This window comes from Seriola dumerili, unplaced genomic scaffold (assembly GCF_002260705.1).
Source record: "Seriola dumerili isolate Sdu_G_001 unplaced genomic scaffold, Sdu_1.0 BDQW01000425.1, whole genome shotgun sequence".
NCBI lineage: Eukaryota > Metazoa > Chordata > Actinopteri > Carangiformes > Carangidae > Seriola > Seriola dumerili.
In genome coordinates this window covers 441,495-468,640 of record NW_019174680.1, presented here as the reverse complement: position 1 = coordinate 468,640, position 27,146 = coordinate 441,495, and the positions used below count along the sequence as shown (strand labels likewise).

General features: G+C 39.8%; 3 protein-coding genes across 3 annotated transcripts; all 3 read left to right on the top strand.

The window, feature by feature from the left end:
• Positions 1-887: 887 nt before the first annotated feature.
• On the top strand, positions 888-5,550 carry LOC111233807. Its single transcript, XM_022761705.1, has 3 exons — positions 888-972; positions 2,758-3,291; positions 3,734-5,550. The coding sequence occupies exons 2-3, from the start codon at positions 2,773-2,775 to the stop codon at positions 4,271-4,273; spliced, it is 1,059 nt and encodes a 352-aa protein (XP_022617426.1). The 5' UTR covers positions 888-972; positions 2,758-2,772; the 3' UTR covers positions 4,274-5,550.
• Positions 5,551-6,619: 1,069 nt separating this feature from the next.
• LOC111233806 lies at positions 6,620-9,603 on the top strand. Its single transcript, XM_022761704.1, has 3 exons — positions 6,620-6,686; positions 7,441-7,989; positions 8,662-9,603. Exons 2-3 carry the CDS (start codon positions 7,456-7,458, stop codon positions 9,199-9,201), a joined length of 1,074 nt encoding a protein of 357 aa, XP_022617425.1. The 5' UTR covers positions 6,620-6,686; positions 7,441-7,455; the 3' UTR covers positions 9,202-9,603.
• A 2,049-nt stretch (positions 9,604-11,652) lies between these two features.
• On the top strand, positions 11,653-16,829 carry LOC111233786 (insulin-like growth factor I). The gene is made up of 4 exons (XM_022761683.1): positions 11,653-11,811; positions 13,440-13,584; positions 15,375-15,562; positions 16,614-16,829. Exons 1-4 carry the CDS (start codon positions 11,653-11,655, stop codon positions 16,827-16,829), a joined length of 708 nt encoding a protein of 235 aa, XP_022617404.1.
• Positions 16,830-27,146: the final 10,317 nt, after the last annotated feature.

The following is a 27,146-nucleotide window of genomic DNA, read 5'->3' as shown; positions in this document are numbered from 1 at the left end:
CCTCCATCCAAAGCACACAGACCTACCTCCATTTTAGCCACTTGATGTGTTGAAAGGACACAGACAAACCAAACTGTCCTCACCTGACTGACTTATACCACCAAAACTAGATTAAGATTTAGATTTAGTTGTATGACAAAATAATTTCGGTCCGATTCTTACCTTTTTCAAAGACTGTGCTATGCAATTAAAAGAACAAATGATCTATGAATTTTCAATAGGCTACAAGAGAAGATTACAAAATAAGTTGTTTTCCTGTCACTGAAAAGCTAATGTGCATAAAATGTTTATAAAATTAGTTTAACAAAGACTGGTTATTAATGTCATGTTCAATCCTTGTGTCATGAAATACTAATGCAATAATGTCCACCACATTCTTACAAGATTATTTTAACAACTACTGGCGACTGGCTGACGTGCAGTGGATATTCTGTCTTCAGACCTTTCCTCTACATAAAAAATGTCATGCTCCTTAAAAGTTGTTGAGGTGTTCCTTTTGTAAAAAAAAACATTTATTATTATTTCACATTTATTGTTGAGGACTGTGGACCACCACTGCCAGAGAGACAGTAGCAGTGATCTGTTGATGCTTTGGTTTTACCTCATCATTCTATGAACTGTTCTACCAGAGTTTTCAGTTGGTCCTGACTACCACCACCGTTTCTTCATGAAAGAGTTTTTTCATAATAAAAGAGACATGGTCTTAAAGATATTTTAACTAAGAGATATATTTACTGCCCTAACCAAACAGAGAAAAATATAGCTTACTGTAGCTTGAGAAAGTCATGCAAAGCTTGCATTATAACCTGCTTGGGGTGTAAATAAATCAGTTGTCATTAGGGCCTAGATTTGCTCGAACGCCGCTTTTATTCTGGAGAGCTCGACCCGGAAATTGGTTGTTTTAGGAAGAAGTGAAACTGCAACAAGACACAAGTTGGGCTCTTTAAAGCTGGATGCGACTTCTTCATCAAGGTATGAGCAACAACAATACCTTTCTTATTTTAACACTGCTGGTGTTGTAAGTAACACGTTGTAAGAAACGCCTTTATTTAGTTCCGTAGCAACGACATATTTTGTTACCATCGAAACCGCAACCTAAAGTTTCTACGTCCTCCGTCATTTTCGGTCGTTTGGAGGGAATTAATGTATTTCTTCTTAAATCTAAAGAGATACCAGAGACATTGACACAGTGCCTCTGTCTGTAAAACCCTAAGACGTTTAGACACTTTAGTGTCCTGGGTAGGACTGTCCTGGTTGAGGTTGGAGAGATACTCATCCGCCAGAGGAATTTCCATGGGCTGTGTTGATCACAGAGGACATTTTTGACCCGTCATTATTTTCTATCCACCGGTATTATCTACATGAACGACTTTCTCCTGCTTAGGTGTGACAATATGGGACAATATGGGTCAGTAGCCAGACCAGCAGGCTGTTTATTGCACGAAAGTATCGCTTCATACATGCTTCACCACACGGATATAATAATTCTAGGCTCCAGTATGTTATCCCGTATGCAAATACAATATAAGTACATATATTGAATAACCATAAAGCATATAGGTTTATGTAAAAAAAATACATATATATATATATCTATATATATATATATATATATAATATAAAACCCTTTAGGAAGTTCGAACAATTTCATACATTGACATGATTAGCCAATACAAATATCTATGTTTATGTATGTTTGCTTGTACACAAACGTTACAAACGTATATCCATCCCAAAGCCTGTCAATATATGTTGATATTATATACAGTGACAAAAGTCTGAGACAAGTTTCCCAGAATGGGAAGATAGACATGTTTAAAATGAATGAGAAATTGATAAGGAAGATATGATCCATATTTATAGAATTTAGAAACTTTTTATATGTATGTTGTTTAATAAACTTGCATAGATAAATATATATTTTTAACATATATGGCCACATGTTATATCATAAAAAATATAACTAGTTATTGATATTTTATTTTTTAACCAAAATAAACCAACACACCACAGGGTGTGAAATACAAGATCTGAGGGCTACATTTCAGAATAAAAGTTGCAGTCAATTATCAGTTGCCTGGCAGATTATTTAAACATACAATTTCCACCAAAATTGAATGTTACACATATTAACATCTTACAAAACCTTCCACAGTCCTCAATATACCAAGAACATGACCGCAGGTTCCTCAGTGGACGCTATGGCCCTGCTGATTAGCTAGGATTTCATCTTCAAGAAATAGCTGAAATTTTGCAAAAGTAAAAGCTCAAACGAAATTAATGTCAGTATGTCATTAGTAGAATAATCTGTAGTAGTTGTCCTCAGTTAATAAGGGACCACTGAGTCAATATCTGTTATCACCATAAGGCAACAGCACAGGATGAGGTTCTATTATTGATTTATCTATCAACTGTTTTCTGAATCTAAATATTCACATTTTTCATTTTGTCTGAATAATATAAAGGTATTTAGTTCATGGTGATATGAAACAGAAAAACAGCAAAGCTACACACTGGAATTTGTTTTAAAAACTGTACAAATTTGATAATGAGTCGGCTTATTAATGATTGCAACCATTGTTAAGTTTAGCCAGTTAATGTAGTATGAAAGTATAAGAAATTATGGTAAAGTCCCATCCACAAATTGCATTTCAAAGCATCAATTTTTAGCAGGGAGGAAATAATGGGAACTGGTGCAGTTATTGTGCTCTTTAACAAAAATCACGCACACTGATCAACTCTTTTATGTGTACTCAGGGAAATACACAGAACATGGATCCTCCTGGCAGATTGGAAATCTACATCCCAGCAGAGGCTGAGGTGAAAAGCATCTCTCTGTGGAGCTTACCAAACTCAGTACTGAGAAGAATGGGCCTCTCCCTGTCTGACTCTAAGGAGGCAGGCTCTCCAGAAGGCATATGGATTTGTCCAGTAACATTACGGAGGAAAGGGCAGAAACCAGTGGAAAACATGTCCTCACTGCTGGGCAGAGAGTTTCAGGCTGCACCGGGTCCCCTCCGAATGTCTTTTGTCTCCTCCAACCGTGCAGCTTATGAGGTGCTGAAGGGTATCCCCGGGAAAAAGGTCTCTGCACAGAGATCTCACAACTCCCCGTCTCCTATAGCTTTGGCACCAGTGAGGCACAGAAATGCAGTTGTCATCTATCACGGGAACATTTACCTGTCCATCAGGAAACCCAATCGAAGCCAGAGTAAACCAGAGGCACATGACCCACAGCCGACTGCCCAGTCTTCTATTCCTTCAACATCATCATCTAAAAGCCAGAGGAAGGTAATGTCACATTTCAGTTGGTGATTACAATCGAGTTACAGCAACAAACCAGTTTAAAAAATGTAATTGTGGGTAAAACATGACAGGGCATTTGACATGTATAACTTTAGCATTAGAAATAAAGGGAGACTCTTCAGGAGTTTACAGCCAGGTTAAGGGCTCTGTGAGGCTGTACTGACACAGTTTGACTTTGTCAGTCACAGTGTGTGTCAGTACAATGAACACTGTCATTTTCAAAACAAAATTTAGAAAGTATAATGCAGTCTAAAGTATAGTCTAGTATAGTCTGTAGTAAAATAGTGCATATTAAGTGATGTTTAGCACGTATGGGATAGAAGCAGTGGTATTGAATGATGTGGATTCTTTGTTTATCATGTACCATTACTATGAATCCCATTAATGAGCATCAGCCTTACATGATACTACTCTGCATGTCCTACAGGAGCTGCTGAATAACAACAGGCCCAAGAAGAAACACACCACGTGTAAAGTAACACACACTGAAAACAAGAAAGATGTTACACACAAGGTAAGGGACGTATCCTCATCCAAGACTGCTCGCTCTGTCCCTCAGTCCACTGGTAGTGTGCACAAAGTGGACAGCCACCGTCACACGGATGCTAGAGGAGAGCAGGCGGCAGAGGAAGCAGCAGCTCTGGAGCCAGCTTGGTTTCAGCCTGAGGGGGAGGAGGAGCAGGAGGTGGCCAACAAGGACAATAGTGGATATGAGATGCTGAACCTGGACGGTGAAGAAGCTGTGAGCACCAGTCAGAACAGTTACATGGACACTAATATGCACATTGAGGGTGATGAAGGGAACCAAAGCGGCACCAGGAGAGAGCCTCTGGGTGCAGCTCATGCCTCCACATCACTCCTGAAGGAGTTTGACTTTGAGCAGCTGGCTAAAGAAGAGATGATCGCTCGAATGAAGGCCAAACTCAGACAGAACGAAGCTGCTCTCAACAACTTCCCTTCTTTATAATGACACATCAGACAGACTTAACAGCAGTGATGACGCTTTAGTTCTGCAAAAACTAAACTCTACACAGCAGCTAAGAGGCTAACTTTGGAAGATTTGATTATGTCAGATTGCTGTAATGACCAGCATGAACAAGAGCTATGATGATGACACCTTTACCTAAGCAATTTAGATTTAGTGTGCATAAAAGCCTAAACACGAACTGTATTATTGAACAGGACTTATTCAACAGGACTGCATGAAACATTTAAACAAAAATAACAAAGCACTATTGCCCTTAGTTTAAGTTGTGTAACATATTCCTTTAATGTTTCAACAGGGAGTCAGAACTTATCTAATGATGAGGGGACTGCCTTTTGCCTTAAAGGTTATATTGATTGAAAATATTTAAGAAGTAGTACTTTGAATGTGTCAGTGTCACAAAAGTGCAATGAAAGCATCCCTCCATCCAGAGTACGCTAACTTACCTCCATTTCAGTCACTTGATGTGTTGAAAGGACGCCGACAAACCAAACTGTCCTCACCTGACTGACTTATACCACCAAAATAAGAGTTTAGTTGTATAACTGACGGTCCTCTTCCTTTCTTTTTCAAAGACCGTGCTATGCAATTAAAAGCTCTAAAAACTATGACGTGAACATACTGATCCTGAGGTCAAGAATGAATGATTCGTGAATTTTCAATAGGCTACAAGAGAAGTTTACAAGACAAGTTATTTCCTTAAAAGCTAATGTACATCATATGTTTTTGATATTTGGCTCAACAAAGACTGGTTATTAATGTCATGTCATGTGCAATCATGTGTCATGAAATACTAATGCAAGATGTAGATTTTATTAGGACACTTATGTGAATAAATTGCTTTGTTGAATTAAGTCTTGTGAGCTGTAGACAGTAGAAATGACTGTATAGTTGTTGGAGCGAATTTACATCATTAATTTTATGTTTTTAGCAATGCAGCGTATGAATAGTGATATTTTTGGGTCAGTAAATCTTTGTATCACTCTTTTAGTCCAACACATTCCTACAAGGCAAGATTATCTTAACAACTACTGGCTACAAGTCCATTGTATATGTAGTGGATATCCATTGTCTCCAGACCTTTCCTCTTCAAATAAAAAGTCCAACTCCTCAAAAGTTGGCAAGGTGTTCCTTTGTTAAACGCTTTTCCTATTTTTTCAGGTTTATTCTTGAGTGCTGTGGACCACCACTGCTAGACAGACAGTTGCAGTGATCTGTTGTTGCTTTGGCTTGACCTAGTCACCCTATGAACTGTTCTACCGGAGATTTCAGTTTGTCTTGACTCCTACCTCTATTTCTACAGGAAAGAGTTCATGATAAAAGAGACATCGTCAGATATATTTACTGCCCTAACCGGCTCCAGTCCAGATGATGGCACTGCTTCTTTTTTCCAAATAAAAGCACAACTTGACACTTCCCAATATTTATTAATTATTTCATTTCTTCAGATGAAAATGAAGAGAAAAAATATAGCTTACTGTAGCTTTATACAATTACAATATTATGATTTATTTTATTATAAGGAACATTCCAAATCGGAAGTGAAGATGTAAAGCAAGTACAGATGTCCAGTAGGTGCATGTGGCCTTCAAAATAAAAGTGGGGCATTGTAATTTTTTAACAGAAGTGATTTGATGATGCTTTTGCCCTGCATATCAGTACATCTTAGATCTACTGACACCATATTTGCCCAGTCTCAACCTGAGGTCTTCAGCCACAGCTCTTTTAGCCATTCCACAATCTCAGCTAAAGACGAAGGCCCCAACTCTTTGCAACAACCACCCAGAGGAGATTAGACTGGCGAGCTCCTTACCCTCTTTTAAATCCTTCTTATAGACACATTTATAGGTGTACTTTCTCTGGGCAGGGTTTCTGAATTTACTTCTAACTTAATAAATCTATTATTATATTTAGCAATTAACCTGATTATTATTTTGTTGATTATTTTAATCATCTTAGAATTTTGTATTTCATTTTTACTTTATCTAATTTTCACAGTTTTTCTCTTATATCTCCTCCCCAATGTTGTAGAACCTTTAAACTGTTTTTAACCAGTTAATTTCATCATTTATTTTTATTGATCATTCTCAACTTTATCATGTCTCATAAAGTACTTTTTATCTGTGTTTTGAAAGGTGCCATATAAACCATATCATCATTATATTGTTATTCTTTTAACATATAATTTGTGTTTTAAAGTCATGCGAAGTATCTGAGTTTGGATTATAGCCTGAGTGTAGTCTGAATAAATTAAATTAGTAGGGCCTAGATTTGTTGAGATGCCGCTTTTATTCTGGAGAATTCGACCCGGAAATCCGGTTGTGGTACGACGAAATGAAAATGCTGCTAAACACAAGTCGGACTCTTTAAAGCTGGATGCCACTGCTCCGTCAAGGTATGTGCAACAATCTGGGCTCTTTTTTATTTTATTTTAGTACGGCCGGTATTGTAAGAAACATTTGCCCGCCTTTATTTAGTGTCGTAGCATCCATACATTTGTTACTATGGAAACCGCAATCGGTTTTCCACGTCGTTGGTCATTCGGTTGTTTCGAAGGAATTAATGTATTTCTACTAATCGCTAATTGTGACACGCAATCAGGTGTCGACGAGATGTCTGGTCTAAAATCTGACCACACGAGAGACACTGACAGTGTCCTGGGTAGCACTGCCTGATTCGGTAGGAGAGACACTCCTCCGCCAGAGGGAATCTACCAGGGCTGTGTTTCATCATGTCGACCTTTACCACGGCGACATTTTTATTGGTCCTTGTTATTTTCTTTCCACTACTGTTATCTACATGAGCGACTTTCTCCTGCTCAGCTGAGGCTCAGGCTACACAAAATCACAGCAAAGGTACACACTGGAAATAAAAAAAAATAATTTAAAAAAAAATGCAAATTTGATAAATGGGTCAGCTTATTAATGATCAAAATTCTCTGAAGAGTTATCTTGTAAACTAATCATTGCAACAACTGCTAAGTTTAGCCAGTTAATGTAGAAGGAGAGAATGAGAGATGATGGTAAAGTCCCATCCACACACATTTAATTTTAAAGTATACATTTTTAGCAGGGAGGAAACAATGGGAATGGGTGGCGTTATTGGGCTCTGTAATAAAAACACTGATCAACTCTTTTATGTGTACTCAGGGAAATACACAGAACATGGATCCTCCTGGCAGACTGGAAATCTACATCCCAGCAGAGGCTGAGGTGAAAAACATCCCTCTGTGGAGCTTACCAAACTCAGTGCTCAGAAGAATGGGCCTCCCCCTGTCTGACTCTAAGGGCTCCAGGAAGCTTGCAGGCTCTCCAGAAGGCATATGGATTTGTCCAGTAACCTTACGGAGGAAAGGGCAGAAACCAGTAGAAAACATGTCCTCACTGCTGGGCAGAGAGTTTCGGGCTGCACCGGGTCCCCACCGAATGTCTTTTGTGTCCCTCAACCGTTCAGCTTACAAGCTGCTCAAGGATATCACTCCTGGAAAAGGGGTCTCCACACACAGATCTCACACCTCTCTGTTACCTCAGGGTTCTGCACCACGGATCTACCACACTGCTGTGGTCATTTATCACGGGAACATTTACCTGTCCATCAGGAAGCCTGATCGAAGCCAGAGTAAACCAGAGGCACGTGACCCACAGCCGACTGCCCAGTCTTCTATTCCTTCAACATCATCATCTAAAAGCCAGAGGAAGGTAATGTCACATTTCAGTTGGTGATTACAATCGAGTTACAGCAACAAACCAGTTTAAAAAATGTAAGTGTGGGTAAAACATGACAGGCCATTTGACATGTATAACTTTTGCCTTCTAAGGCTAAGCTAGATAGTTCCAAGCCAGTTTGCCCTGCTGCAGAGTCTAACCCTCATTTCACTGCTTTGTTTTACATTGTTACTTGGCACGTGACAAATAAAACTTTGAACTGCTATTTAGTGGCTGAATTACTTATACTGGAAACAAAACAAACACAACAATATAATTATTTTATATATGATATCAGATATTGCTATACTTGGGCTGCACTGTATTGAGATGTAAAATTTTGGATATCGCCCAAACCTAGTTGAGAAATCGCAGGCTGGACTGAAGTAATGGACCAGATGACATTGCTATCACTATAGGCATTTTGGTGGTCAATCGTGGTTTTGGCCATGTGATTGCAAGATCTCATTAATGCCTTGAGATAACTTTTTCAATTAGATTTTGGTGGTCAAAGGTAAAGGTCAGTGTGACCTCACAAAACACTCACAAAAACAGGATGTAAGTCTCTGCTGTGGACTGTGGGGTTTTTGTTTATCATGTACCATTACTACTGAATCCCATTAATGAGCATCAGCCTTACATGATACTACTCTGCATGTCCTACAGGAGCTGCTGAATAACAACAGGCCCAAGAAGAAACACACCACGTGTAAAGTAACACACACTGAAAACAAGAAAGATGTTACACACAAGGTAAGGGACGTATCCTCATCCAAGACTGCTCGCTCTGTCCCTCAGTCCACTGGTAGTGTGCACAAAGTGGACAGCCACCGTCACACGGATGCTAGAGGAGAGCAGGCGGCAGAGGAAGCAGCAGCTCTGGAGCCAGCTTGGTTTCAGCCTGAGGGGGAGGAGGAGCAGGAGGTGGCCAACAAAGACAGTAGTGGATGTGAGATGCTGAACCTGGACGGTGAAGAAGCTGAGAGCACCAGTCAGAACAGTGACATGGACACTAATATGCAAATCGAGGGTGATGAAGGGAACCAAAGCGGCACCAGGAGAGAGCCTCTGGGTGCAGCTCATGCCTCCACATCACTCCTGAAGGAGTTTGACTTTGAGCAGCTGGCTAAAGAAGAGATGATCACTCAAATGAAGGCCAAACTCAGGCAGAACGAAGCTACTCTCAACAACTTCCCTTCTTTATAATGGAACATCAGTGATTAGGCATCAGTTCCACAAAAAATAAACTCGGGTTAAGTTTATTAGAAAGTATTTAGGATGAAGATTAGTCATGACATCGATTGGTTGATCTGTGCATTCAGCACTTTAATCCAGAGATGTGAGCGATAACGTAGAGATAGTTATTCTTAAGCTCATTCAATGAGTTTGTTCACAGATGCATCAGTATAACATTTTCTAGCTCCACACCCCCAGAGGTTTTTACTTTTCTGTGCCAGCGACAGCCAGGGCCGGAGGCATTTTGTTTTCGGGTTGTCCGTCTGTACATATGTACGTACGTCGGTCCCAATATCGTGGACACGATATCTCAGTAACGCTTTGACGGAACTTCTTCAAATTTGGCACCAACATTCATTTGGACTCAAGGATGAACTGATTAGACTTTGGTGGTCAAAGGTTAAGGTGACCTCAAAAAACACTTTTTAGCCATTACACAAGACTTCACACAGCAATTAAGACAAAATTCCACACAAATGGTTAATGTTTTATATGACTGGATAAACAGGGATGTAACCTGAATTTAGTCTGAGTGGTGGAGGCATACAATCGTGAGGCGGTAATTCTAGTCGAACTGAAGCTGACTCAAGTGACATCACTCGAGGACATGTACAGACTTCACTATCAGACACAGCTTCTTCTGCAGACACTGAAGGCTTTATATAACTTTTTTTCACATACTCAGTAAAACTCCCCAACACCTGGAGACAGACTTTAATGTGTAAAATTCGTCGAGTTACTCATCATACACCTCAGTCTTTATTTTCATCACAGCCTACATGGGTCACCAGTGGAGTGGACTGTTTCCCAACCCATAGTCATAATCACACATTCAAAATGAGGCTGTTCTTAAAAGGTTGAAAATTACCAAAGGGCGTGATGTGGAGTGTGTGGCTGAGGACAGGAAAATACTGACACTAGGTTTTCTGTATTGTTTAGTGAGGCTGCAGATGTTGAGTTGTCAGTCTATTGAGATCACTGATTGAGTTACTGTGATGATCTTTTGCCTTGTGTGACTGAGATAAATCTTTATTTCGGGATCATTACTATTATATGATGGTCACAATGGAAACATTATGTTTAGTTTAAAAAATCTTTTCCTTTGGCACTTTTACTGGTTTCTTTTCTACAATGCTTCTTCCATTTGTTCCATTACTACTTCTCTCCTCATGCTTTTATGTAATTGAGTCCTGTAGCTGTCTGACTTTCTATCAAAGAGCCTAAAAAATGGTTGCTCATCTGTTGAATCAGTGACTCAACCTAGAGACTTTCATGTCCAGACAAGCCTTAGAAACGCCAAAAATGAATCTGACTTGTGAAAGCGGCTCCCTTCAGTCCTCTATATCCAACATGTCGTTGGGTTTGTTACCACGAGTTGCTCAAATCCAGCTGCTATGTTCTCGTGCCTCAAATGTAATTTATGTTAACAGACACAATTACTTTAGGCCGGGTTTGTTTTTGTTGTTGTTGTTGTTGTTGTTGTTGTTGTTGTTGTTGTTGACTTTTTCAAATGAGATCTCAGAGGATGTACTTCTGTTACTGCAAATAAAGAAATGAGTGTGTCATTACCGTTGACATATTTTCATTACATGAAGATAAACAATAGCTACCTACTGAAGGGTTTGACAGCATATGATGCAGCCAACTGTCTCTGTGACGTCATTACTGGGACTATGTCTCACCTACATCTATTTACAACATTGCTGCATACTGGTTAATAATATGTTCAAATGCTCACTTGAGGATGCATCAACACACGGTGAACTGCAGATGTTACAATCTGGTGCAGACGTCAGAGACCAGTATGTGCTCACTTGGTCATTTCTGTGTGAATTAGATAGCTTTGAATTGTTTCTTTCTAAATGCTGTGCATGTGTTGATGAAGATCTTGTCTTCATTTGCTTTTATTTTGTCTACTTGCAGTGTGTTATGCTCTCAGGGCCACTCACTGGTGTCCAACAATGAACAGGACTGAAGACCGCGTTGCACAGTTTTCAGTGGGTCTTCATGTGGTATTAATTCAGCTGTATGATCAGTTTGGAGGATGCAGCTTGTGATGTTTTATTTTGTCCAACCCATTTAAATTCAGTGGACAATATACTAGAAACACCTTATTGTATAACTCATTGCAATTCAACAGGAAAACAAAGTACATCCTCCAAAGTGATCATACAGTTGAACCGACATTGCTGTGAATCTGTTTCAATAGAAACTGAACATTCTAACCTTCATCAACAGAGGGTTAATCGAAGGACTGTTGTATGAGCTAAAGTTTACTCAATACTCTGGTGGGTGTATACACACTCATTAAATAGAAAATGGATATCATGTTTGCGACTGTATGAATATCCTGTTACAAACACAGCAGGAACACAGCTGAACAGTGACAGTGACAGTTTGTTAAATCATCTGAGATGAGATATGAGATTGAAACAGTGTGAGGGGCGAAGGGAGGAAACCTCGGTGCTGTGGTCCTCCCTCCTGCTGCCTCAGTATAAGACTGCAGTTCTGCTGAAGTCAGTCCACACAGACAGGATGCACTCGACCTCCTCCTCATGCCGCTCCACTGCCAGACCACAGGTAAGACCTGGTTTCACTCCACTGATCCCTGAACTGGGACTGACCACACGTAGCTGATGCAGTTGCTGATGTAGTGCAGACAGAAGGGTTGAAATCATTTGAAAGTAACTGAAGATTTTCTGCTTTTCTCACTGGTGATACTTTATTAAATTGGTGCAATAGTTTCCTCTAATTCCTGGAGCACAGTAGGTCAGTTCAACATGCACATTTGTGAATTTACCGAAATTTAACAAATTCCAAACAATTGAAATGGACAATACAATTCAACATATGGAGGATCAGTTTCCAGCAATGAATAAACGAATGAATGATGAATGTTCAAGTTTATTGATATTATCATATGCATTAGAAGCATTACGATGAAAAACCGAAGACTACCTCTATGCAGTGCACAGGACATTTGCTTATTGATTTTGTATTATATTTCTATTATATTGTCCACTGAATTATATATATATATATAATATATATATGATATATAAATATAAAATAGTTATTTCTAGGAAACCTTGGAAATTATTAGGAAAGTCTTTTGAAAAAAAGTCTCTTTGTAAACAGTTTGGATTTTGAACTGATGACGCACATGACGTTAGCTTTATGATCTGCTGTTGGACTTCATTATTCTATAACCAATTTATAACCAATTTATGACCAATATGATCCCAGTTTTGACCCTTGAGTCACTTAATAGCTTGATGGGGGAGGGGGACATTTATGAGACAGATCTATTATAAATGTATAACTAATTTTATATTTCTAATGGAAAATGAATTAGGGTGGAAACTTTTTCATTATTAATTGAATACAACATTATTATTCTTTTAACATCTTTTTAGTCAAAATTAGACTAAATAATTTATAGATCATTTCAGGACTAAAGGTGAAATAGCTGATTTGTCCAGAGCTTTCAATCACGTCTCACTGTCCGTCCCAATGAACAGAGTTATGATCATTTACTCACTTGTCATATTTCACTTCAACAAAATGTCTGTATTTAGTCCACTGAGGCTCCGTCCATAGAATAGAATTTACAGTTTGACACCAGTCTAGTTGCTGGACGGGGTCATGATAGTTTTTTCTATCTAAAACGGGGTCAAAGGAGAGGGAAAGGCTGAAACACCTGCTGGACTCTTGCATGTTTACTAAATATCCAGTCTGATATAATATGATTACATTAGGAATCATGTCCATAGTGTTTCTTCAGTTACCTCACATTCAGAATAAAATCAGGGAAGTTACCATTGATCATGACTCTTTATTATAAAGAGCAGGGCCAGGCATTTAGAAACACTGGTGTCTGAGTACTCCAGGATAACCAGGCATTTTCACATTCCCTGTTTTTTGTACAGGACAATTTTCTATTTCCACTTTCTGTTTAAATATATTTTCTGCAGACATCTCCCTCCACCTTCGTCTAAATGCTGTTTCAAAGCCCATAACTCAAGGCAATTTTGGCAATTTTAGACAATGACATGCAACAAAGTTAAGGTGGATGGTTGGCCACCAGAGTGGCACAAGTGCATGAATTTAATTGATCAGGGGCTTGGAAAGAAAAAAGCACCAAACCTTTTGCATGTTGCATGTTTTGTGTTAAAGTTGTGTATTGAGATTTTTCTTCTCGTCCTCAGGTGTTGTGCGTTCAGATGTGTATGTTCTACTGTGCCATGTGCCTGGCCGGCTGGCCGCTTCCCTCAGGAGCAGCCAGACTCCGCTGCGGCTCTGATCTCCTCAGTGACCTCATATTTGTGTGTGGGGATCGTGGAATCTATTTAGGTGAGTCTATCTTGATCTTCCATGATCCACCTAAGGAGCTGCCAATGAGATTTAGACTTTTCTTCTACACAAGTTGAAACTGTTATGAGGTCACCAACATCTTTTGGATCCATCCTCTGTAAACTGGAATGCAGGTGAATACAAGAAGATATTTTAGGTATAAAGATCATGAACAAATCTGAACACAATCCCATGTTGAAGCTGACACCATGCACAATAACAAGCTGAAGTTAGGGACTCTCTTAAAAGTGCAACATGTCTTAGAAAGCTTCTCAAATTTTTGCCAATCCATTTTTCATTTTTCGCTTCATATACAACTTTATTTGACCAGGGCCTCCTCCCACTGCATGCACAGACATCCACTGGCTCCCCATGGGGGATTGATCTTTTCCTATAGTGCTGTTGTATCACTGACTGAAGATACTGACCACAGTTTTTATTTAGGCACATACAGACTACGTGTTTCCCAGTCATGAGTCATATTGTCAGTATGGGACATATTATGATGTTTGCCTGGAACATAAATAAACTGCTTGTTCACAGGACGCTCAAAAAGCGATGTGAGTAAATAAACTGCGGGATTAGAAGATAAGATGCAGCCAGCAGGAGTGTCATCACCCAGTAACATATCAATACAGAGTCCTCTCAGCAGCAGCATACAATAACAGTATATTAGTATTATAGTATATAATATTCATCATGAGAAGACACAAATGAGCTGCTTGCTGCAACAGGGATCAAACACTTCATACTGTAAGGCTGTTTTGCAGCTTTTAATTTGAAAATATTATTATCAATAGAATATTTCTCCTACTGCACACAGAGCCTTACCCATAAGCCCTTTCACCTGATTACCTTTCCCCTGTTCTGACCAAGGCCACCTTCTCCATCTGCTATCAGAGTGGTGGCAATCCACCAAAATGGTTGTGTACCAACCAGAACACTGTGCCTCAGTGTGTGATAGCTTTGTTGTTAAAACACTTGTTATCTGAGGCCGGTTCAGCTTTCACATTAATAACAGAAGAAGGTGCAGAAAGGGAGGAACAGCAGTGGAGGAGCAGAGAGCCTCTCAAATAATACAACAACTGACAATTCTCAGTATAGACTGTATTGTCCTGTGAGGTTATGGCCCATTTTATACAGATATCAAACAAGATTATGCTTGAAAGTCTTTACAAGTTCTAATCCTTCAAGACTATATTGAGATTTTTCACTGGTTAATTGAAGATTAACTAGATGAAAAGTCAATAGAGTCAATCAGGTTTCATCAAGACGTTGTTATCCCTGGAGCCATGCAGCTAGTGTAGCTAAAAATACCAGTGTTGGCAAACTGAAAAACATATGGTATGAGGATAATCTTGTAGAGAAGTTGTCACAATCAACACAAAACGTTCACTAGTGGCACCTACAACATAGAGTGGCAGCTGAAGAATATTTCCTGACAACTGTCTGTGGATTTTCATGATTTTTAAAAAATTTAAGTCACATTATTCATTAATCACATTCAGGCTCTGCACGCTTTTGATTTTTATGACCCAATGATCTTTCCTACAGTGCCACCTTTTAGATTTCATTTCAGTTCTCTTACTGGAAAGGCTCTTCCAACAGCTACACCATCAGTGTGGCTGTTTTGTCCAGTGAATTTAACTTTGCATTGCAGTGTGTGATGAATCAGTGGAGGACGCTTTGTCAAAAACATTGCATGTTTTGGCTTGAGTGGCCTCATGAGACCTGTTTTTCTTTCTGAAAGTAAGGAAGGTTTGACATGAGCTTCTTGTTTACCTCTGCAGGTAAAGGTACGTGGTCTGGTTATGGTGCTCGGCCGAGAGGGAAGGGGATAGTGGATCAGTGTTGCCGGCCAGCCGGCTGTGAACTTCAGCATCTGGAGATGTATTGTGCCAAACCAAAGATCCAGCAGCACATCACAGCTTACCCAGCCACAACAACAGCAGCACACACTACTACACAGCTGGATGTGGTAAGAGCTACAAGCTACTAACTACACTAACTAGCTTTTTCCACATCTGTCAAACGCACTTCATGGTCCTCAGCATTGACTGGATTTGGCTTTCCTTTATAATCAAGCCATTCACATCCACAGCAAGACTGTCCTTGAAATAAGGTTATGTCCACACTGCTACGTTTTAGTTTTATAACACATCTCTTTTGCTACGTTTACTCCTGTCCACACTACTCTGGAGTTTTCAAGGGCCTAAATCTGAGACTTTCAGAAGCGCTGCCAGCCCCGTTGTAGTTTGAAAACTCCGCAGTTGCATTGTAGTCTGGACGGGCAAAAACAAAGACCTTGGAGACGATGACATAGACACCCACAGTTGCTTCCTAATTGGTTCTTATTACCCTGGACAACCAGTGGGGAATGCAACATGGATAATGAATTGAAAGAGTCACTGACCTTGTCTTTGCTAGCAGCTGTTGTGCAGTTAGATTAAATTGTATTATAAAGCTACAACTGTCTTTGCTGTTCCTCGTTCGTAGTATTTTCTGTAACTAACCAACTGCAGAGTAGACAATCTGCTTCCTGTTTATACTGGCACGTGCATGGTCAGTTTACGTGAATGGTCATGTGATAGTGTTAGTATGAACAGATGCTATTATTAAAACGTAGCAGTGTGGACATAGCCTAAATCCAGGGTTACAATCTCCCCTAAATTATGACCACTTGTTATAACATGACCAGAGCTCAATGTAATGACAAATAAAACAGAGTTAAGAATATGTTGTCAAGCTCCGTTGCTGTCTACAGTGCAGTCCAGTTAGCATGAGGCAACAACCTCCACAAGAAGCAAAACTGTGAGAATCAGTTAAACAATTATTTCAGAGAAACACAATATGACAGACATATACAGTGTAAGATGGAAACATTAAATGTGAAAGTAGTGACTTCAGTAACCACAAAACACCACAACAATTTGATATCAATGATAAATCCTAGTTGATTAGTGCAAGGTTACCCACTATAGCCAAGCTGTCCTTGAATCAACTCATTTTTTCCTATCTTTGTGTTGCAGGCACAACAGTTCCAAGCAGTATTTCACAAGAGACTTGTAGAGCACCTGGGAACTCCCAACAGTCCAAAGAGGGACGCATCTAGAAGGAAAACACAGCCTTCAGGCCAACGGAAACGCAAATCATCAAACAGGAGGATTAACATAGTGAACACATCCAGCAGGCCTCCTGCAGCCTCTGAGAGTCCCCTTCAAAGAATGATGAGATTTGAGTCTTGACCTCTGATCTCATGAAGAGCTGCATATTTATAGTTTCTGGATTGGACCCAGCAAGTTGGAAAGTCTGATTCTGACTGTTAAGAACTTCTCTGGATAACAGTGGCGGAAAATCACTCCAGAGCACCAGATTATGAACAGATTTGGGGGGAACAGACTTGGAGCTGTCATGTGAAGTAATACACCCACTGGCAGCCATATTGGATCGCCTCAGCTCCAGGAAAAAATTCAGCTGCTCTCCCTTATCCATGAAATCCATCCACACTCTTTTAGCTTTAAAGGTCCCATATTTTACACTTTTCCGGTGTAATTTTAAGTTTTGATATCCATAAGAAGATATATGTTTGGTTTTCAGTACCTGTTTCAATTGGTTTTCTCATGCTTCTGTTTGGAGCTCAAGCAAGAACAGTTTTGGTTTTCTTCTGAGTGGCTGACTGTTTTCTGAGTGATGCACAGCCAGGCCAGCCACAGGTAAAACTCAGCTTGTTGAAACTCACCAGTAAATGCTAATGGTGATGATCATTCAGCTTTTAAATGAGTCAAACAGATGGTTTCCTATATTAGAAATTACAATTTGAATGTGTACAAAGATTTCCTGGTTGTTCTGGTTTCTGGTTATTTATCAGCCCTTTTCCACTGCAGTAACTCACAGCCCTGAGGCTTCCAGTCATTTCAGTCCCTAGTGAGGATTTGGCATGACGTTCATCATGTGTTTCCAGTTTATTTAAAACAGTAGTAATTTATTTGAAAAAAATTTTAACACATTATCATGTCTGTGTCATGAATGTGTTAGCAACCAGTGACTTATTTAGATATTTAGCAAACATGTAGCATTCATTTGGAGTTGTATTCCCTCTCCTTTAGCTCTGTTTTTGGTCTCCACCACCTCCGAAAAAAAATATCAGACTCTTCAGCTGCTAAATGAACCACTATGTTCACCAGCTGGTCTCTAACTGTGTATGTCTGCTGTTTGCTGCTGGACAGGGACCTGACAGTGGCATGTTATGTTAGGTTCCTTCATTTTGGTTCTATTTTTGACAAAGAGCTAGCCAATAACGATGTTACTGAGATGCTAGCTTGTTAGCCACTGTAGCTAATGATATTTTCTCATTAGTCTGTTTTACTTTATTTTTCACTTTTTCATTTTTTGTTTTTCTTTATAGCACTTTGACTAAATGACAGTAGCTATACGCTGAGTTTTGGATACAGACATTAGGGCAGAATGTACTGAAGACATTTGTGGACTTACTGAATGGTTCTGACTGAGCTTATTTCTATTTCTGTTGTAATGATTTTTTTTATGTTTCCTCTGTCTGAGATTATCTAGCATGTTGTTTATTGTTTTAAATTTTGTGTATGAACATGTTTAATGTAAAAGACTTTGAATACATTCATTATTTATTTCATTATGACTGTAATAAATATCAAAACAACTGTGGATTCATATTGTTAAAAAACTTGGTTTGAGCCGTTCTTCCTCTGGCGTTTTTCACTTGGCAGGGTTTTGAATTGCAAAAATATTTTATAACAATACAATATTCAAAACAACGTGAACTTTTGTTTTGACACAGAGTGGGTTTCATAAACTGCCGAATCATTTTACTTTGACATGGTCGAAATTATCATCTCATTCCAAGAGTTGTGAAGGCCATCTCCTCCCTGTGTGTACAGCTGCTGATAAAATAAAGGGCTCCTCTATGCTTCATAAGCATTATCTCAGTTTTCATTGACGGGGGGCATAAGCGCCGATACATCCACAGTATCAGCTTCCAGGTCCGAGCCCCCATGGAAAATGCCGAGCAACCACGTGCGAAAGCGTACAATAGGGCCCAATTTTATTTGATTACAAAGTCCAGGTTGGTGTTAGGTTGCATCAGCAGCAGGGACTAAGCTGCTGTGAGTTGTGTCAGCCCCGTCAGGGCTCTGGCTGTCAGGCCCAAGTGGCAAACTGTTATGACGTTACTCATTGATTTGTTAACTGCAAGGCTATTGTACTGCAGTCACATAACTAGGAAATTCCTTAAGAAACTTTGCTCTTCTACAGCTCAGGAGACAAAACTGTGATTCGCATTTCAGCTTCATTTTAGTTTCTATTTTGTGTATAATCCTCATGAAGGAGGATTTACTGCAGGCCTGTTCCATTATACTTCATTAGTTTCATCCAGGTTCATCTAATACATATATATGAATTAAAACTAAAAAATCGTGGACACTTACAAATGCTAAAACAAATCAGCCCTTTATTTAAAGTTTACCCAATATATAGCAATACTAAATAAAATGCATTCCTTTGAACAGAATGGTAATGGGGTTAATGGGGCAGAAATAAGTGACTGCAGATTGCCTTAAAAAGGTTCAATGTGTAACTGGTGCAAGATGTCCTGAACAGTCCGTCTCATCTTGTAATACCACTTTGTTCCTCAAGAGCCGATAGTGTGTCACTGTAGCGCGATAAACTTATATAACTTACTAGTAGAATGGGAGGTACAGGAGAAACTTATCACCTGGAGGGAGAGAGAGAAACAGAGAAAGGTTTCAAATATTAATGTTAATATTTGTGTAAGAATTTAGTACACACACAGCAGTGCCGTGAAAGCAGCTGTTAGGTCATAAACTCTGCCTGAATTACACCTTATCCTTGAGAAAGTCCCTGGTGGGAAGCACCTGTTGGGAAAGAATACTAGAGATGGCTGTTGGACAGATCAATCAGTTAGACATACAGTGCATTTAGAAGTTCTCACTTTTTCACATTGTACTATTCTGCAAGCTTATAAATCGGTAAATTCATTCATCAATGAACAATGCCAGCAAGCTATCTGCTAATGCTAGCTGCTAATGTTAGCAAGCTAGCACCCCCCAATTGTTATTTCGCAATCTTGTGAAATCAATGAAATCATTAAATTCATTCATCAATGACCAATGCCATTATCATTTATTGCAATTATATATCATTGTTAGCATTATAATTGTTATCAATACCATCATTATTTTTGCAATTATTCAGTTTGTTTTTGTCACTAATAAAGAAAAAAAGAATACTAATGCCAGCTGCTAATGCTAATGCTAGCTAGCCCCACACTTGTTATTTTGCAATATTGAGAAAATTGTTAAATCGTTATAGGACCATAATTTAAAAACAATGAACATCATGTCGTACTGGAGAAAACTTCAAACTAGCGATTCAGACCATAAACACATAATGAAAACGTTTACTGAGGTAATAAATCAAGTGACAAGTAGAGTCCTTTTCCCATAGATTTCAATACAATCTGACTTCTTTTTGCAACCAGTGGAGTCGCCCCCTGATGGTCATTCGATAGAATGCAAATTTAAGGCACTTCTGCTTTGGCTTCATTTTCCAGAACTGGAGTCGACATCCAATTTTATATACAATCTATGATAAGGTCTGCCCCTACCTGTTACGACCAATCACAGAGCTGATTGATCTGACTGATCCAATCCGACTGACTCAATCTAGCATTTACCACACTCCACCAGACCCAGCACACGCTACACGCGCACAGCTTAGCGGGGTCTAACGAAGCGCCAATGTAGGATAAGGCTGGCTGGAAACTTGCTTTGACCAAAGAGACTTTGCTTCAACAAAATGGACAAACTTGTGATCAGAAATCCAAAAAACACCAAGAGAAACTCAGAACAACAGTAACGAAGATAATGATTTGTGTTGGATTGTGCACTTGGTCTGTGATTTATGTTCATGTGAGCCTCTTCACTAAATAATCTTGGTGAATATTACTTTCTTTGCATTTCATGTTTTTTATCGTTGGTCGAACTTTTTATCTCCAATCCTTGTATGTGTAAGTTTGACAGTCGTCACTGTTACTTTCCAGTGCTAACATGTGCTCATTGGGCCACCTTTTCCACAGCAGTAAAGTAACAAGTAATTTAGGCTATGTTTTTGCAGAATGTTTATTTTGGGCATGATGGTGGGACATTCAACTTGTTAGGGCCATGACCGGTAGAAACATTGTTCATCATCATGTCTGTGGAGAGGGGGGTGTTGTGTTGTAAAGGAAGTAGTTGCCTTTATTTGTGACCAGGTACAGTATACAGTTAAAAATGATTGTATTTCAGCATTGTGAGGAAATGTAGAAACAAAAAGTTAAGAATGGACCAAGTAAACACTGAACACCAAATAAATCTCCTTCACAGAATAATGGGTAGGTCAGTAATGTGCATTGCTAATGTTCCCTGATGCACCAGCTAAAGCGTGAACCAACTGGTACACAGCTTCTTCTTCTGAACAGCCAGGGCTGGAAGCATTATGTTTTCAGGTTGTCCGTCCGTCCATCCCATTCTCGTAAACGCAATATCCCAGTAACGCCTTGAGGGAATTTCTTCAAATTTGGCACAAATGTCCACTTGGACTCACAAAACGCACACAACTGTACACTAATTATGACACAATTTAACTCTAAATGTCTATAAGGATTTTTTATCCAAAAGGTCAAAGGTCAACTTCACTGTGACATGGAGTAAACAACCATGAGGCGGTAATTCTAGTTATGTTAACAACAGATTCGTCTTAGGTTTCTCGCAGCAAGCTTCATAGTAATTAAGATGCAGAAACTGCTACAACACAGAAGGAAATAATTCAGCTAACTGTTGGTTAGCAGTCACACCACAGAGATTTCCTATGAAATTACAGTCAAGCTAACAAAGTCACCGATAACATAGTGACGACAAGTATTTACATATTACAACAAGTATTTAAACAGAGGTTATTACAAGTCAGCCCACTTGCTATCGTTTTTTAATTGCCTAGTATCCATTATCATAGTGTACAGAAGCCTTTATTGAGTGACATATATAATTAGCTGAGGTGCTGATTTGGGTGTCAGCGGGCTGGTCAAGTTCTTCTCAGGCAGAAAGGTGTTTCTGGCCTTTTGACCCACAACATAGTAACAGCTGTTCACAGTCACCTTGATAAGGAAGTAGGGGAGAGCTTTCTCCTTGTGGCTGCTTGCGTCACAGTCAGATAGTATTATTCACTCCCATCTCTTCCCATCCGAAGCTGCTCTAAGAAATCCCCCACTCACATTTGATCTCATGGCCATGAGTGAGCTGCTTTTGTCAGACCAAAAGGACAAATGTAACATGTTGCACAAATTATATATTTGACAAGATTAACAAGTCTGTGATGAAGGAACCATGTAACTTTCTTCAGGAACAGTTGATTTACAGCATAATCGCCCTTTTTGGTTTTCTGTTCCAACTGGTTCCAGCAAGTTTCATATAGAGAAGTACAGATACACCTTTCATGCAGACTTCAAGGTCTGAAATCTGGAGTAAATGACATGAGTGTTCCTCACCTCTCTGCAGCTGCATTCACTCATTTCAGTTCCACTGTCTCGCAATGTGACCAATGAGCAAGTCTATTATTATAAATAATGCCTGCTTTTTTCTGTGCTCAAAGCCTGTTATTTCTATAGAGTGTCAACAGGCCCACCTGCCTCTGGCTACAGAAGCACAGTCAAGGCTGCTGATGCTCCTTTTCCTGCTGCTGTATCAGCAGAGTCACATCTGCAGCAGAGCAGCTGTAAACACAACGACAAGCTGCCAGGCGAACAGCCAGCACTCGACCTGGACCAATAACACATTGTGTAAACGCATCAACAACAGAGCTGACAGCAACAGTGCTTCTGGTGATTTGTATTTAGGCTTTAAAATGATAATGTGGTTTTCACTTGTGAAGATTATCCTGGTGAACAAAACGTGTAAGTATCATAAACTTCTGTATGTCACAGAGTTTACTTTGTAATCCAACAAGCAATGTAAAAATCCCATTGGCCTTTTGTTGAGGCAATCAGGGTGATGCACATTGACACATGCATGAGGGGCAGTTTTAGGTTCAGTATTGTGCCCAAGAACACTTTGAAATGCAGACAGGAGGAGCAGGGGATCAAACCAATGACCCGCTCTACCTTTGGGAAAGAAGAAAGAAAAGAAGCTCTGGGTGTCTGGCAATATTCATCCCTAGATAGATACACAAACCAGATGGAACACATACCCAACACTGAATGTACACTACACAGTGATGACAACAACAATGCTTAACAAAAAAAAAAAGTACAGTCTGAACTGGTATTACATTTTGTTCCTCACAGCGAGATGACAGTGAACATCCCCCTCCGTCCTCTCTGTAGTGCTGGACTGAGATTCCTTATCTGCAGTGTTCATGTTTGATTAAGCCAGTGGGACAAACTGGCCTCCAACCACCAACCACATGCTTAGTTTTGTTGCCGTCAACACAGGACAGTGTCTGTCTGGCTGTCTACACTGGACCTTCACTGCAGGTGACAGCAATCACTAGTTCAGGAGGTGTTACAGTCCCAAAGAAAGAGACATTTTGAGGATGTCCCACTGCCAGCATCCTAGTGCGGTGAAGGTTCAGCTCCCTAGAGGGCAGCATTGTTCACACTATATTCACAAACTGGAAGTGACTACACTATTTGCACCTCTGTAAACTTCCTTTACTTCAGTGAGTCATATTAAGAGTTATGCAATTCCTGCTATGATTTTTTAACTTGACTTATATGGTGGTGTAATTTAACACATTTACCCACATTACATGTTAGTGCACATCACCCAATGCTGGAAAAATCAAAATACCTAATACAGGTGGAGATCCAGACCTTGGTATACTGATGCAACATCACACTCGAACCTCTCGGTGCTATTTCAAAGGTAGAAAAGTCCCAGTGCTTCAATGGTGTAGTTGGCTTCTCAGCTGTGAGTTTTAGTATATCTTCTTAATAAATAGCCAGTTACCTATATACAAAAACATAAACAATGCAGCATGCATCTGAATTCAACACTAATTGGTCTGTTTGTGTCGTTGTCAAAGCTGTTGTAGCCTATGAGTCATGCAAGCATCATAGGCTATGACGCTGGCGGGCTCTGTTTTACATAACCTGTCAGTATGCTAACAGTTAGCTGTCATGCCGTAGAGACAGTCTGTCTTTTTTCGAAGAGCTCCAGGAGAAACTGAATTAGCTTCTTTTGTTGTGTTACATCACCTTGTTATCAAGGGAAACTAGATACAAAAAGCCAGTGTCAAGCTGCTATAAAATGAGGTGACTGGATTGAATTAGAGTTCAGACAGTGTGGAGGATTTTATTTGGATGTAACTGCCCTTCTGCCAACAGTGTTTTGATGTGCCTGTGGGGGAGACTGTCACTGTCAGAAATTCCCAATGTCGATTTATAATTACAAGGTGGAGGCTGGAATATCAGAGTTCCCACTTGGCTGCTTGTAATTATGTTTTAAACAATATGACATGAATATGACACATAACAGTGCACCAGCAAAGGTAGAGAAGAGGAAGACTGTGACCTGGTTAACACGGATGTAAATGATGCAGGATTTAAAACACTGCAGTGAATATGAATGAATATGACAATAACACAAGTGCACAGTTGATAGTGATTAATCTGGGTACACTGTTAAGATTAGTAACACAGATGATAAAGTGTGAAGAGCAGAGAGTGGCTCATCTTCAGAAACATTTTTTTAGTCACTTAGTCTTTTGACCTTTCTTTTATCTGTTGCTTTCATAACTTCTTCCAGACATCTCTGTTAAATTAAACGGAAATGACATGACAGTTCATTTGATGAACAACTGGCCTCCTGCGAAGACATTTTAGTATTTTTGTCCTGAAGCTCTTATTCTTTCAGGTTTGGTCTGGTTTAGGCACAAAAATGAGTCCTATACGCAGTCGTTGACTTTATGCCCATAAAACACAGGGGAACAGACTTCAAGTGTAACTAGAATCACCACCTCGTTGTTGTTTCCTCCACCAATCAGTCAAGTTGCAGGAAATATGATCACAATCTTTCCTTCCTGAGTCATAGCATTGAAAATGACACTGTTTTTGCAGAACTTTATGATGTCACAGTGAAATTGACCTTTGACCTTTCGGATATTAAACGTCATCCCTTCACCATCTTATCCCATTTGACAGTTGCATAAAAGTCGTTTCATTAGTAGTGTGTGAGTTATAGCCAAAAGCGTGTTTTGTGAAGTCACAGTGATCTTTGACCTTTGACCACCAGATTCTAATCAGTTCATCCGTGAGTCCGAGTGAATGTCTGTGCCAAATTTCCCTCAAGATGTTACTGAGATAGCGCGTTCATGAGAATGGGACGGACGAACGGACAACCCTGACGAACCCTGCTCATACAGGAGCTGTCTTTGAGTGTTTGAACCCCAGCAGCCGTTATGTAAATGATTTATCTCTGATGTGCTCAGTGTCGTGCTGTTGGACCAGAGGCACAATGAAACTCCACCCTGTGGGACAAGGACTTTGTGATTAGTCCTTGTCTGTGACCCATTTCTCCGACATGTCCAGACTGTGTGGCTCTGAGTGACGTCCTGATCCAGTTTGTGCAGTATCACATCACAGGACGAGTGACAGGCAGGAACACCTCCGTCGGAAGAGATATGACAGTGACATAATCATGTTGTTTGGATTTCTGCTCGTCTATCTCCACACTTTCACTACTTGTTCTGTTTTTATATCTTCAGTATTTGTAACATGTGTATGATCTCCTCCAACTGCGACAGGGAGTTTATCCCCTGGTACTGCCCCCTAGTGACATGAAATGGTCATTACAACCAACCTTATGAAAATGTTGGCTGGAACAACATAGGCTGCTTCCTGCAGTCATCGCTCCTCCATCCTGCAGACTGTCTCCGAGCAGAGAGGAGTGTTTCACTGAATGGTAACACCCCCTCACTGTGGAGCTGTGCAGTGATTAGTCAACTGATCTCATTGTAAACTTTTCATCTTCTTGCATAGAATTTTTTTTTTCCTTTTCTTCATCTTCTCCTATTTTCCTAGTTAATCTTGGTTCATCCAGGAACAATGTACAATCTACAATCCCAGAGGTTAATATTGTAGTCACTGAACACACACTTCACCAGATCATTAACAGAAGACCTGAAATCCGTCTTAGTCAGACATGGGGGCCAGTACATTAATCCACCAGAGGGCCCCTGTGTTCAACATTGTGAAGTCAGAACGTTGTTAATTCTGAAACACCACCGGTCTCTAGAGCTGAGGTGCATCACTCAAAGGACCAGAAATGCTTTACTATCTGTTTCTTTTTTTTCTCTCTGCTCTTTTCACAGGTCTGAAATGTGAGGGACCATGATGTCACATACTTTCATGCACCAATCAGGATTTAGCATAATTTGGCCGGTTGGTTATTTGGCTACTGTAAATCAAGTGGGATCTAACCATAGAGTTCTGGTGAATTTTGTGGCTGTTAAACTAACACCTGAAGGCAATTGTTAGCTTTGCTTTTGTTTTAGAGAAATACTTGAGTTTTACTTAACACCAATCTACATAATTTGCTCAGACTAAAAAGGAGGGAAATTTTCATCTGATAGCCAGACCTTCTCAGCATTAACTGTTCCTGCCACAGACGCTCTACACTCTTCTTCTCAACATGTTCTGTCCAACTTCAGAAGGTCAGTGTCTGCCATTGTCCCTGCACACATAACAAATTCTACACACAGACCGTTTGAGATGTGCAACATATAAACCGTGAAGTACACGCACATGCACGCATGTACCCTCCCCACAGTTGCAAAACAGCTGATGATTTGCATAAGTTCCTTTGCTCTGCCAACAGATCTATTCCAAGAAAATGAAGCTCACTAAGAAGTCAGATCTTGCTCCAGAACATAGTAAATTATATGTATATCACACTATTATGGAGACTTTATCATCACACTATTATCTACATGTATAAAAGATATGAGAAGGGCAGGTCCTAACACTCTGAAGGAAGGAAGAGGAACCAAAGTTTCTTACAGGAAGAGACAGATGAGTAAAACTGGTGTCGGTGACACAGTATAATGCACAGAGAGTGATTGTAATTAAGAAGGGGGGGTTGTAAGTTTTGCGGCAGACTAGCAGCAGACATGCACTTTGTGGACAGAATGTGGACACCTGAAGGAAGTGTGTTGGGGGTGTGCAAGACCCGAACATTACAGCCATATGTGATAGTTGAAGAAAGACTGATGCTGTGATCACAGCTAGAGATCTTAAATTGGTACCGGTGCCTGGACCATAATCCTGATACGCACCTGTGGCCTGGAGCTTCTATTGGTATTTGAACATTATTTATTCAGTAGGTTATAGTTAGGTATTTTCAGTTTGCCGACTGTTAAATGAACTTTATCACCTGCACAGGAGACAGGTTCAAACTAATTTCTATGACTGAAATCGACATCTGTCAAAATGATGGAAGGAGGAAAGTGTGGAGGAAAGGGGAACAGCTCATAACCCA

What these genes read in the sequence shown, in the direction of transcription:
- LOC111233807 (XM_022761705.1), top strand. Translation starts at nt 2,773, where the DNA reads ATGGATCCTCCTGGCAGATTGGAAATCTACATCCCAGCAGAGGCTGAG. An exon ending in CATCTAAAAGCCAGAGGAAG is followed by an intron (nt 3,292 to 3,733) that starts GTAATGTCACAT and finishes CATGTCCTACAG; the next exon opens with GAGCTGCTGAATAACAACAG.
- LOC111233806 (XM_022761704.1), top strand. Translation starts at nt 7,456, where the DNA reads ATGGATCCTCCTGGCAGACTGGAAATCTACATCCCAGCAGAGGCTGAG. An exon ending in CATCTAAAAGCCAGAGGAAG is followed by an intron (nt 7,990 to 8,661) that starts GTAATGTCACAT and finishes CATGTCCTACAG; the next exon opens with GAGCTGCTGAATAACAACAG.
- LOC111233786 (XM_022761683.1), top strand. Translation starts at nt 11,653, where the DNA reads ATGAGATTGAAACAGTGTGAGGGGCGAAGGGAGGAAACCTCGGTGCTG. An exon ending in GCTCCACTGCCAGACCACAG is followed by an intron (nt 11,812 to 13,439) that starts GTAAGACCTGGT and finishes TCTCGTCCTCAG; the next exon opens with GTGTTGTGCGTTCAGATGTG. An exon ending in CTACTACACAGCTGGATGTG is followed by an intron (nt 15,563 to 16,613) that starts GTAAGAGCTACA and finishes TTTGTGTTGCAG; the next exon opens with GCACAACAGTTCCAAGCAGT.